This window comes from Harpia harpyja, chromosome 10 (genome assembly GCF_026419915.1).
Source record: "Harpia harpyja isolate bHarHar1 chromosome 10, bHarHar1 primary haplotype, whole genome shotgun sequence".
Lineage (NCBI taxonomy): Eukaryota > Metazoa > Chordata > Aves > Accipitriformes > Accipitridae > Harpia > Harpia harpyja.
Window position 1 is genome coordinate 30576731 of NC_068949.1, and position 15954 is coordinate 30592684.

A 15954-nucleotide genomic window follows, 5' to 3' on the forward strand; every position below is an offset into this window, starting at 1 on the left:
CCCTGCCTGCCTCTTGGGGACAAGGGCGTGCCGCACCCAGCGCCCTGAAACCACGGAGTGGCGCGGTGCGGCCCTCTCCGGCAGGGATTGCGGAGCTGTGCTTTGCTTTCCCCCAGCCCATTGTGCCTACCGCAACCCCGTGTCCACGCCCAGCAGCAACTGCTGCCTCGCATGCGTGTGATGAGTGTGATGACGGGAGCCCGAGGGAGGTGCCGGGTGAGGAAGGGAGCCCCACACGCCCAGGAGCACGTGGCCCAGGAAAGCGCAGACACCTCGTTATTGCGCATTACTCCTTTATTGAACTGGAACAAGACAGCTGCTATGGTCGGACAGTTACAGTGACCCCGTGCAAGCCCAGGCTCGTGGTGCCGGCAGAGGGGGAGGCCACAGCGACAGGGCCACATATACACACACAGGATGGGGCACAACGGCACCTGCTTCACCAGCAGGACTAGGATGGGCTTTGGCTGGGGGAAGTGTGTGGCAGACACGAACCTCCAAGCGCCCCGCTCCCTCCCTCGCCCTTGTCCAAAGGCAATAATTTAAAGCAGGGGCTGGCAGAGCTAGGTCCAGAGTCGTGAGTACCACCCTTGAGTGCTGTACCACACGCACCAAAGTACAACTCTTTCCAGTGTCTACGCATCCCGCTCCTTGTGCCACACACCCACGAGGGGATGGGGTACCCATCTTGGTCGCTGCCTGCACTGCGCTCGCCCCACTGCTCCCGGGATGACTAAATCAAGCAACAAAACTACAGTAACCGGATGACAAGAGCTGTCGGGGAAGCAAAGCAGAGGAGGAGCCTGGCACGGTGAGGGATCGCTCAGCTCGTCCCCCTGCAGACAGGGCCTGAGGGCTGGGATCTCGGCACGGAGAGGTGTGCAGTCGCTGCCTGGCAGAGCCAGAGCTCCCTTTCACACCAGATCTCTGCATGCACAGCCCCTTGCCCCCAGGCCCCCAGGCTGTCTGCAGAGGGGAGCCTGGTCCTGAGGGAACGGGCCTAATCCTGGGGAGCTGCTCCAGCTCTGCAGCTCCAAGTTCCTACAGCTGTGGGGGGTGTGCACAGAGGGGTGGGGGACAGCGGGGGGCTTTACTATGTGCTAGCCTGCTGCCCGCCCTCACTTCTTGACCTTGCCCTGAGCAGCGACGGCCTCCATGGCCTTGCGCACCGTCTCCTCATCCCCCAGGAACTGCATGGGCTTGATGGGTTTCAGGTTCTTGTCCAGCTCATAGACAATAGGGATGCCGGTAGGTAGGTTCAGCTCCATGATGGCCTCTTCCGACATGCCTGCAAACACAGAGGTGCCATCACTTGCGGCCCTGCTCACGCCATGCCAGCTGGGGCAGTGGGGAGAACCCTAGAGAGCTGACTTACCTTCCAGGTGCTTGACAATCCCACGCAGGCTATTGCCGTGGGCAGCAATAAGGACTCGCTTGCCCTCTTTGATCTGCGGGACGATTTCCTCGTTCCAGAATGGCAAAGCCCGAGCGATGGTGTCTTTCAGGCTCTCACACGTCGGCAGCTGGTCCTCTGTCAGGTCAGCGTAGCGACGGTCCTGGGGGAATGGCCATGCTCACGCAGCAGCCCATTGCAGTGTGGGAAGGCAGTGGCAGGGCCTTCATTCCCCCCACCCCAAATTCTCTGCCCAAGGACCTGCTACATGTAGGCAAAGCTGGGCTTGGAAGCAAAAAAGCGCCTTTGAGGTTTGAGCCTGTGCTCAGCTACAGCTGGGGCTCTGAACCCCTCCTAGGGAAAGCCGCACATCACTTGCTCTGGGCAAAGAGACCAGAGCAAACATCCACACACAGGTCATGGGACTAATGATTAACAGAGGTATCGTCCCCTCTGCTTTGAATCTGTCTGCGCAATGCCCAGGGGTTCAACTCCCCAGGGAAGGAGTGGGACATACTCAGCCCAACGCCAACCAGCACCGTGCACGACAGTCCTGGCTGCTGCAACAGACAGAGGAGACCTTGCGAAGTGAGCCAAACCACACTGCAGGGACCTAAGGTGGCTTTTAGGAGCCTCCCAGCAAGGCGGACGAAGAGCAACGGGTCTTACCTTGCTGATGGTGCTGTAGAAGGGGTGATCAGACTGCATGGGAGGTGGAGGGATGTCGTATGAGCGCCTCCAGATCTTCACCTGCGCCTCGCCGTGCTTCGCCGCCGTCTCAGCCTTGTTCAAACCAGTGAGAGCCCCATAGTGCCTCTCGTTCAGGCGCCAGGTTCGGATAACGGGTAACCACATCTGATCGATGGCATCCAGGACGGTCCAGAGGGTACGGATGGCCCGTTTCTGTACCGAGGTGAAGCAGATGTCGAACTCGTAGCCAGCATCTGGAAAAGACCGGGGAAAGGGTGGGGGGAGGGGATCGGACACCGGGGAAGTGAGTGCCGGGCCTTATGCAACCGGTGAGGGGCCAAGGGCAGCAGCCTCACCGCGCCGGTACCGGTCGCGTCCCCGCCGCCGCCGGCCCGCCCTAAGGGGCGGGCCGGCGGCGGCGGGGACGCGACCGGTACCGGAGGACCCCCACCCCCCCCGCCCGGTACCTGAGGCTCTCCCCTCGGTACTGGAGGCCCCCGGCACCAGAGGGCCCCAAAACCACCCTCATTAAGCCCAAGGCGGTCGCACCGCCCCCCCCCACACACCCCTCACGGCCTACCCACCCCCCCTCCCCCTCCCACCCCGTTTTACCGGTCACCGTTACCTCGGAGGGCCTCGCCGCCGCGCCGCGCCTCTTGTTGGCCGGCGGGGCTGAGATCGGCATCGTACCAACCGCTGAAGCGGTTCTCCAGGTTCCAGGCGCTCTCGCCGTGGCGGACGAGGACGAGGCGGTAGGCGGCCATGGCGGAGGAGAGGAGCTGAGGGGAGGTTGGTGCGCGCGCGCTCCCTCCTCACGCTGCTGCCGCGCGCGACTGACGCTGCCAACGCCGCCCCGCCCCTCCTCGCGCGGCAAGGCGGTGGGGGGGGGGGGGCGGGGGGGAAGTGGCGCGCATGCGCAAAGCGGCGGGCGGGCGGAGGAGCACGTAGTGCATGGCGCCGCGAAGGGCGGTGCGACCTTCAGGGCGTGACGTCACCACGCCGTAAAGCATACGCAGTAACCTGTCGTGGCTGCTCGCCCGTGCCGGGCGCCGACCCGGCTACGGACTCAGTGCGAACGGTTCCTTAAGGGTGCGGCACCGGTGGTGCCCTCTCTCCCTGCAGGGGGATGTCAGACAGGCTCTCTTGCTGACGGCTGCCCCTAGGCCCCTCGGGTCTCCCATCCAAGCCCCAACCGGGCGCGACCCCGCTTAGCTTCCCCGGCACCGCTCCCCGCCCGCCCCGCTGGGAGGCGGCCAGCCCTAAGGGCGGCGGTGCCCTCACTCAAGATGGCGGCGGGCGCCGGAAGCGGAAGGGGGCGTGGGGCGGTGGCGGCGGCACGTGGAGCAGGGTCCAGCATGGCGCGGAGCGGGCGGCTCCGTTCGGGCGCCGGCGCTAAGCTGAAGCGGTGGCGGAAGGGCCACAGCAGTGACTGTAACCCCGAGACCCGCCAGCACCGCCTGGCCGCCCGCAGCCGCTTCTGCAGCCGGCCCGCGGGTGAGGGCAGGGAGGCAGGCGGGCGGGGGGGGTGGGCAGCGGCCCCCGGTGCGGGCAGCTCCCTGCCTGTGCCCGGCTCTTCCCGGCGGGGGCTGCAGGGGCGCCGGGAGGCTGCGGGATGAGCCTCCCGAGAGCTGGGGCGGGGGGAGGCCCGGAGCCGCTGCCCCCCGAGCTGCAGCCCCGGGAGGGAGAGGCAGCAAACCGGGGAGGAGTGCCGAGCCCGCGGCGTAACGCGTGTGTCCTCCTTACCTTCACCGTGACACCGGGCCTGTGGAGTGAAATGGGGCACGGCCTGTAGCAATGCCTGTCACCCTGCCGGGGCCCGGTGTGAGGCCCTGCCCGCAGCCGCCAGGATACAGGCTGTCCCGGCAGTGTGACCTCTCGGCAGGCTCATGGCGGGAGCAATTTGGGCTCCCAAAAGTCCACGGCCACACCTGTAAGTGCTGCTGTGGTGTCTAGTGTGGAGAGAAACGTGACAGAGACTCCTGTTCAGAAGGCCGCATGCTGGGGAAGGCAAACCTCATAGCATTGCCATCCGCGAGGGGCTGGATTTCACAGCCCTGGCTGCTGTTGGCCAAGGAGATCTTTCTCCTGCAGATAAAGAAATGTGTCTTGCAGCACGCACCGTCCTCTTGCAGCTGGTTGCAAGCTGGTGTCTGGGACTTGGAGGGACATGAAGCGTGTGCCTTGGCTGTCTGGTTGCTGGACTGTGTCCTGGTTTGTTTTCACAGGAATGAGGAGCTCTTTCCGGTTATTACTGTGCTTTCTCCCATCAGGGGGAAGGAGCATCCATGTCCCACATGCTGCAGATGAGCTCCAGCCAAGCTGGTCTGGCAGGGAGGGGGGGTGGCTGTGGGGGGTTTTGGGGTGAACGGCAGAGCAACGCAACTTCGCAGTTCTGAACATACCTCTTCATCCCAGTAGAGAGAAGTAACTTGACGGTGGATGCAGTGAAGCTGCACAATGAGCTGCAGTCAGGGTCCCTGCATTTGGAGCGGACGAGTGACGGCGCTCAGCTCCGTATGGAGGAGAATGATATTGGGGAGGCTGCCACCGAAAAGTCCTCTGGCACCTTCCTGAGCGGACTGAGCGACTGCACCAATGTCACCTTCAGCAAGGTGCAGCGCTTCTGGGAGTCCAACTCTGCCGCTCACAAAGAGGTACGGGCAGGAGCAGGGCTGGGGGAGTCCAGTGGGGATGGCCCCCCAGATGTGAGGCTGAGGGCGCTGACCTGCTCCGCTTGGTGCTTGTAGATCTGCGCTGTGCTGGCAGCTGTGACGGAGGTGATCCGCTCGCGAGGGGGCAAGGAGAGCGAGACGGAGTACTTTGCTGCACTGGTGAGTGACAGTCATGGGGAGGAGGCGTGAGGGGAGTTGCTGTTGGCAGTATGGGTGGGCTTGGGAGGGTTGGTGGAGGAAGGTGCTCTGCTCATAGCTGAGGCCCTGGGTGTCCTTCTTCAGCAGAGATGCTGTTGGGCTGTTCCTGATTTCTCTGCCCCCCTCCCCAAGGGTTGGGGTTGGGGAAGGGCTGGCTTGGTGTGAACTCCTGTTCCCCCTCGCTCACCCATCCTCTGTTCCCAGATGACCACGCTGGAGGCGGTGGAGTCCCCCGAGTCGCTGGCTGCTGTCACCTACCTGCTCAACCTCGTCCTAAAGCGGTAAGCAGCTGGCAAAGGAATGGGGAGAGTTACCTGGCCCCATCATGAAAAAGGGGCTGGCGCTGTCCCCCTTGCTGAGCTGGAGAAATGACCCAACCAGGGCAGGCTGGGGATGTGGTTCCCTGCGAGACTGCCACCGGCTGCCTGCTCCTCGCACCGCTGACATGCCCTCTTCTCCTGGCAGGGTCCCAAGCCCTGTGCTCATAAAAAAGTTCTCAGACACCTCAAAAGCCTTCATGGGTATCATGTCCTCGCAGGCCTGCAGCAGCTCTACCTCTGCCCTGCGATGGGTGAGTAGCCAAGAGACAGCCAGCCATGCCAGCTCTTCCCAGGTGTCTGCTGAGAGCTGGGGTCAAGGCTGCTGCTGTAGCATGGTGCTGGGTGCTCGGCCTGAGGCCATTGCAATGTCTCTGTGGGGTGATGCTAACGCTCCTGCTGCTCCCTTGTCATAGGTCCTCTCTTGCCTGGCCACGCTGCTGCGAAAGCAGGACTTGGCAGCTTGGAGCTACCCCGTCACCCTCCAGGTTTATCACAGCTTGCTGAGCTTCTGTGTTCACACCAAGCCCAAGGTGAGTGCCTGGTGCCCCTGGCGAGGGATGATACTGCCTCTGGGGCTCATTTCTGGGGCTGGCTGTGCTCCTGGGGTCCATGGCTTCTACTGACCTGGGCTCTCCTTCCCCCAGGTGCGGAAAGCAGCGCAGTACGGCGTGTGTTCCGTCCTGAGGGGCAGCGAGTTCATGTTTGGAGATGCAGCCCCTGAGCATCACCCTGCGGCACCCTCCACCGCCAAGTTCTGCGTGCAGGAGATTGAAAAAGCTGGAGGTGTGGGGCACTGGAGGAAGGGGTCCGCAGCTGAGTGTGGGTGGCCCTGCAGCCATGGAGAATAAGGACTTGAAGGGAAGAAGGGAGGGTGTAGCACCCTGGATTGCTGGGGAGGGTATGAGATGCCTCTGGGGCACCTCAGGTGTTTTGGAGGGTCCTCAGCCATCTGTCTGTTGCTCTGCTTTCCCCAGAAGTCAGGGGGGGTGTTCACCCCAGCTCCATGGGTCAGCCCCAGCACTGTCATGGGGGCTTTGCCACGGGGTACCACAGGCTCAGATGTTGCTTTGCTCCCGCAGGCACCAAGGAGGCAACCACCACCCTGCATGTCCTAGCCCTGCTGCGGGACCTGCTGCCCTGCTTCCCTGCGGCCGTGGTGAAGACCTGCTGTGAGACCTTGCTCCGAGTCATGACCCTCAGCCACGTGGTGAGTGTCCCCATGCCAGGGATGGCGAGGGCAGCCACTTTGCCCCTCGGCTGTGCTCTGGAAGGGCTCGAACCCCCTCGGCTGCCAGCTGGGAGCCTGGAAATGAAGGATGCAAATGTGGAGGAGCTTGGGGCAGCTGGTGCTTGCTGGCCCGCCTGCTGTGGAAGAGGGAGGCTAAAGATGGGGCACAGTCGCAGCAGTGCTGGGCTTCCTGGGGCAGACCCTGCTTTGGGATAGGGGGACAGTGGGCGCAAAGCAGAGCCCCCCTGCTCCTGACACCGTGTCCTTTGCAGCTGGTGACGGCGTGTGCCATGCAAGCCTTCCACAGCCTCTTCAGCGCCCAGGCCAGCGTGGCCTGCCTGCCGGCCGAGCTCAATGCCCAGATCATCACCGTGAGTGTGGGGTGCCAGTGAGGGGAGGGATGGGGCTGCCAGTGCCACAGCACCCACCCCCTGCTTCCCCAGGCCCTCTACGACTACGTACCCAGCACGACTGACCTGCAACCACTGCTGACCTGGCTGTCCACCATGGAGAGGGCACACGTCAACCTGGGCAGGTGCGGGCAGAGACCATGGCTGGGCAGGGGGAGAGGCAACCGCTTGGTCTCTCACTTGCCTGGTATCTCTTCTCCAGGCTGCAGAAGGACCTGTGCTGGGCTCACCTTCCCCGGCTCTTCTGTGCTGCCATGAACTGCTTCCTCTCTCCGCACTCCCAGGTGGTGGCAGCAGCAGCACAGACCCTGGAGGTACCGTACCACACACGGGCACCATCCCAGTGCCCGCTGCCCCACTTGGCTGCTCTGGGCCTCCTGGGGAGCTCTGCCCAGGGGTTTGGGGCTTGCTGGGGAGTGGTATGCCCCTCTGTACCTGCCAAGCTGGGGGATCCATGGTCCACTGCTTTCCCATTTTCTCTGATTGCCCTTGCAGGCCCTCCTGAGCGAGTGCATTGCTCCCCACATGGAGGACCTAGGCACCGTCTCTGCATCTGCCCCAGCCCCTGCCGCCTACCTGTGCAAGATGTTCAGGTGAGGAGTGGTGGTGTGAGAGAGGCTGTCCCCGTGGGCCCGGCTGAGCTCTGAGCGGCCTTTGCCTGGTCCCCAATGGGGGCTGGCAGGCCTGGTGGGCACCCTGATCACTGCTGGGTCAGTCCCTGCCAGCGTGACTGTCTCCTCTCTCCTCCCCAGATCAGTGGAGGAAGGCCTGACATACCGTTTCCATGCAGCGTGGGACGAGGTGCTGCGGGTGCTGGAGGTCTTCTTCGAGACATGTGGGAAGCAGTGCCACCCTATCATGAGGAAGGTGAGCCAGGCTGGGAGGGCAACAGGCTCATCCATGGAGACGGGTGGGGTGGCTGCACTGCTCCCTCGGCTGCATTGCCCTCTCCAGCTGTGGAGTGGGGCCATGCCAGTGCCTGCTGTCCTGCCCCTGCGTGGGCAGGGTGTGCGCAGCTCTGGGACTCAGCACAGGGATGCACAGGGCAGCTGGCATCCCTGGGCAGGCATGCTGAGTGACACATGCCAGATCTGCCTCCATGGCTCCTCTGTGACCATCCTGCCCTGTCCCCACAGTGTCTCCGTTCCTTGTGTGACCTGCGTCTCTCCCCACACTTCCCCTATACCACTGAAGTGGACCAGGCAGTGGGAGCTGCCGTGAGCACCATGGGCCCTGAGGTGCTGCTGGAAGCTGTGCCCCTGGAAATTGATGGCAAAGAGTGAGTACAGTCATGGGGTAGCAATTTTGCAGCAGTTTGTTACGTTCCTGTTCAGTCCCCATGCAGTGCTGGAGGTGTTTGGCTCTGCTGAGCCAACCTGTGCCCAGCTTTGTGGCTGGGTGGAGGTGCCCTGTGCCCAGGGGCTGATGCTGGCAGTGCCCCGTGCTCCCCTGACCTGTGCCTTCCCTCCCCAGGGAGACACTGGATTTCCCCCGCAGCTGGCTCCTGCCGGTGCTGCGGGACTATGTGCAGGGCGCACGGCTCGGCTTCTTCACCAGCTACTTCTTGCCTTTGGCGGCCACCCTGAAAAGCAGAGGTGAGGAGGGTGGCACGGTGGGGCTCCCAGCAGGTGCAGTCCTGCACTCCTGAGAGCCCTAGGGTGCTCTGTGCAATCTCCCTTCCCTCCTCTGGTGCAGAGCAGGGCTTTGCCACCTCTGCTGCTCTGCTCATCTCCCCGCTGTTGTCTGCAGCCCTGGAGTTTACCCAAGCTGGGAAGAGCATGGAGGCCAAGATCTATGACACATTGCAGTGGCAGGTAACGAGGAGTGTCCGGGAGCTCTGCTGTGGCATAACCGTGGTGCCAGGCTGGGGATTGGTGACTTGGGCAAAGGGTGCTGGCCTCCCACCTCTTCCTTTGCCTTCCAGGTCTGGACCCTGCTGCCCGGCTTCTGCACCTGCCCCACGGATGTGCTGGGAGCCTTCAAGGGGCTGGCCCGCACCCTGGGCATGGCCATCAGCGAGCGCCCAGACCTCCGCCCCACTGTGTGCCAGGCCTTGCGCACCCTCATCCACAAAGGCTGCGAGACAGGTTGGGGGGGAGACAGACCCTTGTGGTGGGTCCCTGTCCCCTGCGGTGACCCAGAAAGGGAAGATGCTGATCTGTACTGCCCTGTCATCTTCTCCATAGATGCAGAGCGGGCGGAAGTGGGTCGCTTTGCCAAAAATTTCCTGCCGATCCTGTTCAATGTGTACAGCCAGCCTGAGGAGGATGGGGGCAGCAGTGCTCAGCGCCGTTCTGTGCTCGACACTGTCCGTGCTTACCTGACCATCACTGACCCACAGGTGAGGGGGTCTGGGGCAGTGGGGCAGGCTGTGCTGGCTTGGGCCAGCATCTCCCGGCCGGACCCAGTCTGATGATGCTGTGGTGGGTGCCTGACCGGAGAGGAGAGGAAGAAGGAAGCTGAGCAGAGACCAGCCTTTCCTGCCCTCATGGGGAGGAAGCCCTTCCCAGCTGGCAGTCTGGGATTTCCCAATCTTGCAGGCACATCTGGCATGTCATGCATGAGCCCTTTGTGAATTTGTCCAGCTCTTTTTGGACCTGCTGGTGCTTCTGGTCTCCACAAAGTCCTGTGGCAAGGCATTTGCCAGGTGGATTGCAAACTTGTAAAAGCACTCCCTTCGGTCAGTTCTGATCCTGCTCTGTGTACCTGCCCTGCAGATGGTGTGTGGGTTCCTGCAGAAAGCCAGCATGAAGCTGACTAGTCCTGAGAGCTCCGAGTTTGCCAGGTAACACTCGGGGGCTGGTGCTAATGGGTAAAGCTGCCAGCTTGCTCCTGGTGAGTGGCGCTAGGGCACTCGTACTGTCCTGTGTGGGATGGGCCACTCTCATGCATCCGATGAGATTCACAGCTGGAGTCCCAGCTTGGTTGGGCAGTGTTAGTGGTGCTGCAGTTATCCACCTGCATGTCCTTCTCTACTGCAGACTCTCCATCCTGGATCTGGTGGTGGCAATGGCACCCTATGCTGATGAGCAGTCCTTGGACTCCCTGTACCGCACCATCCAGCCTTCCCTCCAAGTGAGTCGACCCCCAGCTCTGACAGGCGCAGGGGCTGCAGTGGGGCACCTTCTGCTTGCTGCCAGCTTGGATGAACACTCTGGGGGGCTGAGCAGCTGCTATAGGGTACAGGTCTCTGCTGGGTGGCATGGGGTGCTGAGGGGGTCCCTTCAGACACCATGGTGAGGGGCTGCCTTGACAGCAGGGGCTTGTTGGTTGTCCCTGCAGAGCAAGGAGCGCAGCATGCAGAAGAAGGCGTACCGCGTGCTGGAGGAGGTGTGTGCCGCCCCCCACGCCCCCTGCAAAGCCTTCGTCCGCTCCCACCTGCAGGATCTGCAGGCAGCACTGCTGGACTCACTCAAGAGTGCGGCGTCTCCGGCCAAGAGGGTGAGAGCGAGGGCCTTGGTGACGGACCTCAGCCGCTGCTGGGAGGGGATTGGGGGGGGTGGCAGGGGCAGCTGGGTGTGCATCCCTGGGTGTACCAGTGCTGGGCTCTTCCTTTCCCCAGCCCCGGCTGAAGTGCCTGTTCCACATTGCGAAGCAGCTCTCTGCGGAGCATGAGCCTTTTGTCACTGCACTGGTCCCAGAGGTGAGCATGGTCCCTGGGGGAACTCGGCTAGTTCTGGCTGCAGGGGTGGCAGCAGTGACGTGACATGGTCTTGTGCCTCCAGGTCATCCTGTGCACCAAGGAGGTGTCAGTGGGGGCCCGCAGGAATGCTTTCGTGCTGCTTGTAGAGATGGCGCATGCCTTCATCCGCTTCGGGCCCAGCCCCCAAGGTGAGCTCCTGCTCCACTTGCTCAGCCTCCCAGCCCCTCCAGCCCAGGGGGATCGGACCCATGCCCAGCACCCTGCTGAAGCGGGCCAGGGATGCTGCTGGGCAGGGGACAGGCAGAGGCCTGAGTCGTCCCCCTCTTGCAGAGGCCATGCAGCGGTTCCTGCTTCTGGTCTACGCGGGGCTTACGGGCTCGGTCACCATGATCAGCTGTACGGTGCTGGCGCTGACCCGCCTGTTCTTTGAGTTCAAAGGTGAGCGGGAGAAGGAGGTCTGGGAGGTCGAGGGCAGCACAGGGTGACGAGGTGGGTCCCAGTTGTGGCTGAGCCCTGCCACGGTTGCAGATCACCTGGAGCTGAGCGTGGTGGAGCAGCTCTTGCAGAATGTCTGTCTGCTGCTGGCCTCCCGCACGCGGGATGTGGTGAAGGCGGCCCTGGGCTTCCTCAAGGTCACGTTGCTGCTGGTGGACACCAAGCTGCTGGCTAAGCATGTCCAGGCGATGGTGAGATCCCACACAGGGTGCCCCAAGGAGGGTGGCGGGGCAAAGCTTGGGGCTGCCTTGGGCAGCTGGGGAGATCTCCAGCTGCACCCTGCTTCTGCCTGGGAGCCAGGGGCACAACCTTGATCTCAGTGGCTGAGAAGGCAGTGAGGAGGTCCCTCTTCTGAATGCTGGCATGGACCTGCCATAGAACCCCCATGAACTGGCTTTGCCAAGCAGGGAGACCTCCCCACAGCCCTGCCTGTGGTGGGCATGAGGAGAAGGCAGCAGGGTGAGCAAGGTGGCCATGCAGGGGAAGGGTGGGAGGCTGGGTGCCCAGGGCAGGGGTGCTTTGGTCTCGAGGGTCTCTGTCCTGGCAGCTGGAGGCCGTGGGGAACCTTTCGGACGACATGAGACGCCACTTCCGTATGAAGCTGAGAAACCTCTTCACCAAGTTCATCCGCAAGTTTGGGTGAGCTGGGGGCTCCTGGGTTGCGCTGGAGCTGCGCTGGGGCAGCGAGGGAGCTCACTGGGAAGCGGTGCAGGAGGAGTTGAGCACTGACTGGTCTCTGTGTGCTCCTCAGCTTTGAGCTGGTGAAGGGGCTGCTGCCGGCCGAGTACCACAAAGTGCTGGTGAATATCCGCAAGGCGGAAGCCCGGAGCCGCAAGCAGCGTGCCCTGAGGCAGGCAGCTGCAGATACAGATGAAGAGGAGGCACCACTGGCACAGCCCAGAGGAGACAGGTGAAGATGGGCCAGGGGTGAAGAAGGAGCAGTCCCATCGGATCTGCTCAGCTGGTGCCTCTGGAGATGCTAGGGACATCTCCAGGGCTCCTATGTGCTGTGAGGCAGGCGGGGGTCTGCACCCCTGGGCTTGTTCCGTTTCCATCATCCTCTCTGCCTTTTGCCCAGCATGGAGGAGATCCTGGCTGACTCAGAGGATGAGGAGGAAGAAGAGGAGGAACGGCAGCAGAGCAGGGAGTGGAGGAAGCAAGCACGGCAGAAGGGCCAGGCCTGGCTGAAGGAAGGGGAAGATGATGAGCCCCTCAATTTCCTGGACCCTAACGTGTCCCAGCGGGTGCTGGGTGAGGAGCGGAGCTTTGGATGTGGCTGGGGTGGGATGGATGGGGCAGGGGCTGCTGTGATGCACAGGGGCCCTGGGGGTACAACTGCCCCCAGGCATGGGTCCTTCCCCAGGCCCTGACTCACCTCTCTGTGAGCAGCCACCAAGCCAGGTCCCAAGCGGTCCAGAGGAGTGAGCCACGACTTCCAAGTGTCTGAGGACGGACGCCTGATCATCCATGAAGAGGAGGAGGAGGTGGACGATGATGAAGCCAAAGGTACTGCCTGGGCTGGCAAGGGGCCATGCTAGACTTGCTCTGGTACTCTGAATGGTTTTCTTCTTGCCACCCGTACATGGGTGCTTGGGGGGATGTGGGTGGAAGCGGCAGGGGTTGATGTGGCCTTGTCACACCCAGTGGCTCTCTTCTGGGCTACTGCCACCCAGGGGAGGCAGCCCCCTTCATCACCAGGAAGATACTGGAGGGGACATGGCCACCAGTACTGGTTTGGCAGGGGCACCCTGCTCCTGCAGGCCACTCCAGGGGCTGGCACAGTACTATGGCTCTCCTACGCCCACATCCTGCACTGACTCTTGTCCTGTACCATAGGAGCAGACAAGGAGATGGCAGATGTGCTGCAAGATTTGGGTCTCCGCAGTGTGAGTACGGGGCTCATGGTCCTGAGGAGGTACTGGGGGAACACGGCTGTGCCAAACCCCTGCCTGCGCCATGGCAGCTGCAGCTCTGCCTGAGATGCCAGTGGGGACGCTGGGCAAGGGCCAGCTGCTTGGAGGAGTGCGGGAGGCTGGCTGGGGACAGGGACGTGCGCAGGCAGTCTGGAAGGTCTCCGGGCCCCCGTGGGAGGAAGCAGGAGGTCAAGGGGTCCATGGGAGGGCAAAACTGTAAGGACAAGCCAGCTGCAGGGTCCCTGCTACCTTCTTCTGCAGAAGAAAAGCCAGAAGCGTCGGTTCAGAGAGGAGCCAGACGATGAGGAACCTGAGGCCAGGACCTACCCTCAGTACAGAGGTAAATTCTCTGCCTGTGCCCAGTCTGGGGCTCCCCAGGGGGCCAGAACCACGTACCCATGTTGCTGGGCTGCTTCAGGGCAGCTGGAGCAGAGAACTTTGCTTGTGGGAAGTGGTTACCTTTCTCTGCTGTCCTCACAGCCAAGAGCTGGAGGCAAAATCAGGAACAGCTTCGCCAGTCTGGACTGAGAAGGGGGAGCCCTGGGACCCCCTTCCAACACACATTCCCTGTTTTCCAGCTGGAGGCTCTGGGATCCACCGGCAGCTGGACAAGGAGCCAGCCTTTGGTGCGGAGTACAGATCCAAGGTGAGCGACCCAGGAGGTCACAGGGTGGGGGGATGCTGCCTAGGGCTTTGCTGGGGCAGGAAGCACTGTTTGTTTGCTGGGTGTCTGGTCCAGTAGCATCAAGGCTGGAGGGGATCTCTGCTCCAAGAGGAGTTGCCAAACACTCAGTACCTGTGAACGTTTCCAGCCCATCTTGGAGTCCCTGTCCTGCCCTTGCTGTGGCCAGTTCCTGTGCACTGCTCAAAGCAGGTGTTTGTAGCATCATCTGGGTGGGAAATCAGCTCCCAGGGCCACGTGCTTAGCTGGCACCCCACTGCAACATAATCTTTGAGATGGCCGGGTGGCAGCGTTGCACCAGAATGGGATGCATACATTTCCCTGGTGCTGCATCTTTTCCCATATCACTGTCTCCCACAGAAAGGTAAAGGTGACGTGAAGAAGAAGGGCCAGCTCGACCCCTACGCCTACATCCCCCTGAACACAGCTAGACTCAACAGAAGGTGAGGCTAGCCGGGAAGGGTACAGGGTCGGGAACAGGGCCAAAACCGGGCTTTGATCCTGCTTTTTGTCATTATGGATTTTTTGTGGGTCTGGGAGCTCCCTGCCAGCCTCTGCACTGCTCCCTGTGGAGCTTGGAGCATCCCTTTACGTTAGGTGTGCCCAGTGCCTGCACTAACCCAGCCTCCTGCTCTTTCCTCCCTCCAGGAAGCGGGCAAAAATGCAGGGCCAGTTCAAGGGCCTGATGAAGGGAGCCCAGCGTGGGGCCAAGGCCGGCCGCAGGAACCGTCTGAAGGCCCAGCGCCCCTGAGGAGCCTCAGGTGCGTGGCCTGCACCTGCTGAGGATGGACAACACCCTGTGGCTTCTGGACACTGGGGGACTGGGGCTTCATGAGTGGAGCAGCAGGGACTCATCTGCAGAAGGTGGCCTGTGTCTGTTTGAGACTCCCTGGGAAGCTACCCTGTCGTGTTATGGACTCATGGCCCAAGCCCTGCCCTCCTGTGCCTGGAGGAAGGTGCTGGGTTGACTGGTGCAGGGGGGGGGGGGGGGTGTGTGTGTGAGAGAAAGTAATGTGTAATGAATTCTCTATATTGATAAATACCCACTGTTCTTACTCAGCCCAGTTTTCTCCTCTCCTTCCCTTAAGAGTTGTGCACACTGTGTCCCTTGTGCTCTGCCTGCTGCCCCAGTGCAGTGGGTCCTTCTGCCACTGCAGCACTGTGCCCCATAGGGCTCACACCTGCGTCAGCCTGGGACCGGGAGCCGGAGCCCTCACCACTGTGTGGGGCTTGCCTGGGGGCTGCCAGGAGCAACACTGCGACACAGAGCAGTGAGGCAGTGCCCGTGTCCCGTGCCCTCCTGGCTCTCATGCAGTAGGGCTGAGTTGTGGAGTTGGCCAAAGAAAGAAGCCAGAGATGGTGAAGTCCTTCACTTACAACTAGCTTTCTTATACAAACTCCCTCTTGGTAGGATCTTCTGCCCTAAACCGTGGGCCAAAGGATTTGTGCCATGGGAGGAATGTCTGCCATTTGGCTGCCAGTGGTTTCTGTCCTGCCTCAGCCTGTGTCAGCCATGCCTGGTTGCAGGGCAGGAACAGTTTGCTGCAAATTTCTTCAAATTTGCTGGAAAACTGCTACTGCAAATCTCGGTGCCTTGCCTTTTCACTTACCTGTGAGAGCTGAGAGAAGCCCTTTCCTCTGCTCTGACCACCTCCTGCCAGATAAACCTGAGCAGTGCAAATAATCCTGGACCTTTTTAGCTCCCCAGCCATCTCAGGTTGGCCTGAGCGTCTGTTTTTGCCGAGTTACTTCTGCACTGAGCCCAAAAGATGGTGTCTGGCCAAAGCATGCTTGAAGAGAATGGAGCTGAGGGTAGTGGATACAGGTCCCATTGCTCACACTGCAAAGAACATGTATTTGTGAACATAGCTGGCTTTCCATTCCTCTGCTATATTAAAAAGCCTTTAGTCCTTTGTCATTTCCTACTGTGGTAGCTTACATGCTGGAATTGCAACGCTTCTTGGTCTCATAATAAGTTAAAGGGATTGTGCTTGTTCAGCCTCTTACTGCAGGCTTCTTTCTGGAGGCTGCAAATCCAGTTTTGTGGCTCTTGTGCTTTTTGTTTTTTTCCAAGATCATTTTAAAAGCCTGGAGGTGGAGGAGGAGCTCTTGTACTGGTATTGGTCCTGCCTTGTCAGGAGCACTGTCCCCTCCCTGCTTCCCCACCCAAGGCTCTCACTTGCACCCTTGAGGCCCAAGGCCATGCTGAGGTGCTGCTGCTCTAATCCTGCCAGAAGGGAGCCCACAGCCTGGCTTATGGGACAGGCATCTCCAGCAGCACCTCCTGACTATGTTCAGTCAGCAGGAGCT

The 15954-nt window shown here is 61.5% G+C and overlaps 2 protein-coding genes across 2 annotated transcripts; one reads left to right on the plus strand and one right to left on the minus strand.

Annotated features, from left to right (window-relative positions):
- Nucleotides 1-276: 276 nt before the first annotated feature.
- On the minus strand, nucleotides 277-2937 carry PGAM1 (phosphoglycerate mutase 1). The gene is made up of 4 exons (XM_052799274.1): nucleotides 2709-2937; nucleotides 2063-2337; nucleotides 1376-1556; nucleotides 277-1288 (listed from the first exon to the last, which is right to left on the minus strand). Exons 1-4 carry the CDS (start codon nucleotides 2845-2847, stop codon nucleotides 1119-1121), a joined length of 765 nt encoding a protein of 254 aa, XP_052655234.1. The 5' UTR covers nucleotides 2848-2937; the 3' UTR covers nucleotides 277-1118.
- A 460-nt stretch (nucleotides 2938-3397) lies between these two features.
- RRP12 (ribosomal RNA processing 12 homolog) lies at nucleotides 3398-15562 on the plus strand. Its single transcript, XM_052799273.1, has 34 exons — nucleotides 3398-3577; nucleotides 4502-4737; nucleotides 4831-4914; nucleotides 5158-5234; nucleotides 5419-5524; nucleotides 5687-5803; nucleotides 5918-6056; nucleotides 6353-6480; nucleotides 6774-6872; nucleotides 6945-7036; nucleotides 7114-7225; nucleotides 7407-7504; nucleotides 7664-7778; nucleotides 8048-8190; nucleotides 8385-8506; nucleotides 8661-8725; nucleotides 8836-8998; nucleotides 9098-9252; nucleotides 9629-9696; nucleotides 9893-9986; nucleotides 10194-10352; nucleotides 10474-10554; nucleotides 10637-10742; nucleotides 10885-10992; nucleotides 11083-11240; nucleotides 11597-11688; nucleotides 11801-11959; nucleotides 12128-12300; nucleotides 12439-12555; nucleotides 12886-12935; nucleotides 13224-13302; nucleotides 13541-13608; nucleotides 14005-14087; nucleotides 14293-15562. Exons 1-34 carry the CDS (start codon nucleotides 3439-3441, stop codon nucleotides 14393-14395), a joined length of 3888 nt encoding a protein of 1295 aa, XP_052655233.1. The 5' UTR covers nucleotides 3398-3438; the 3' UTR covers nucleotides 14396-15562.
- Nucleotides 15563-15954: the final 392 nt, after the last annotated feature.

Excerpts from the sequence above, each read along its gene's own strand:
- PGAM1 (XM_052799274.1), bottom strand. The coding sequence starts at position 2,847 with ATGGCCGCCTACCGCCTCGTCCTCGTCCGCCACGGCGAGAGCGCCTGG. Across the intron at positions 1,557-2,062 it reads TCTACAGCACCATCAGCAAG|GACCGTCGCTACGCTGACCT; the intron begins GTAAGACCCGTT and ends CCATTCCCCCAG. Across the intron at positions 1,289-1,375 it reads GATTGTCAAGCACCTGGAAG|GCATGTCGGAAGAGGCCATC; the intron begins GTAAGTCAGCTC and ends CTGTGTTTGCAG.
- RRP12 (XM_052799273.1), top strand. The coding sequence starts at position 3,439 with ATGGCGCGGAGCGGGCGGCTCCGTTCGGGCGCCGGCGCTAAGCTGAAG. Across the intron at positions 8,726-8,835 it reads ATGACACATTGCAGTGGCAG|GTCTGGACCCTGCTGCCCGG; the intron begins GTAACGAGGAGT and ends TTTGCCTTCCAG. Across the intron at positions 12,936-13,223 it reads AAGATTTGGGTCTCCGCAGT|AAGAAAAGCCAGAAGCGTCG; the intron begins GTGAGTACGGGG and ends CTTCTTCTGCAG.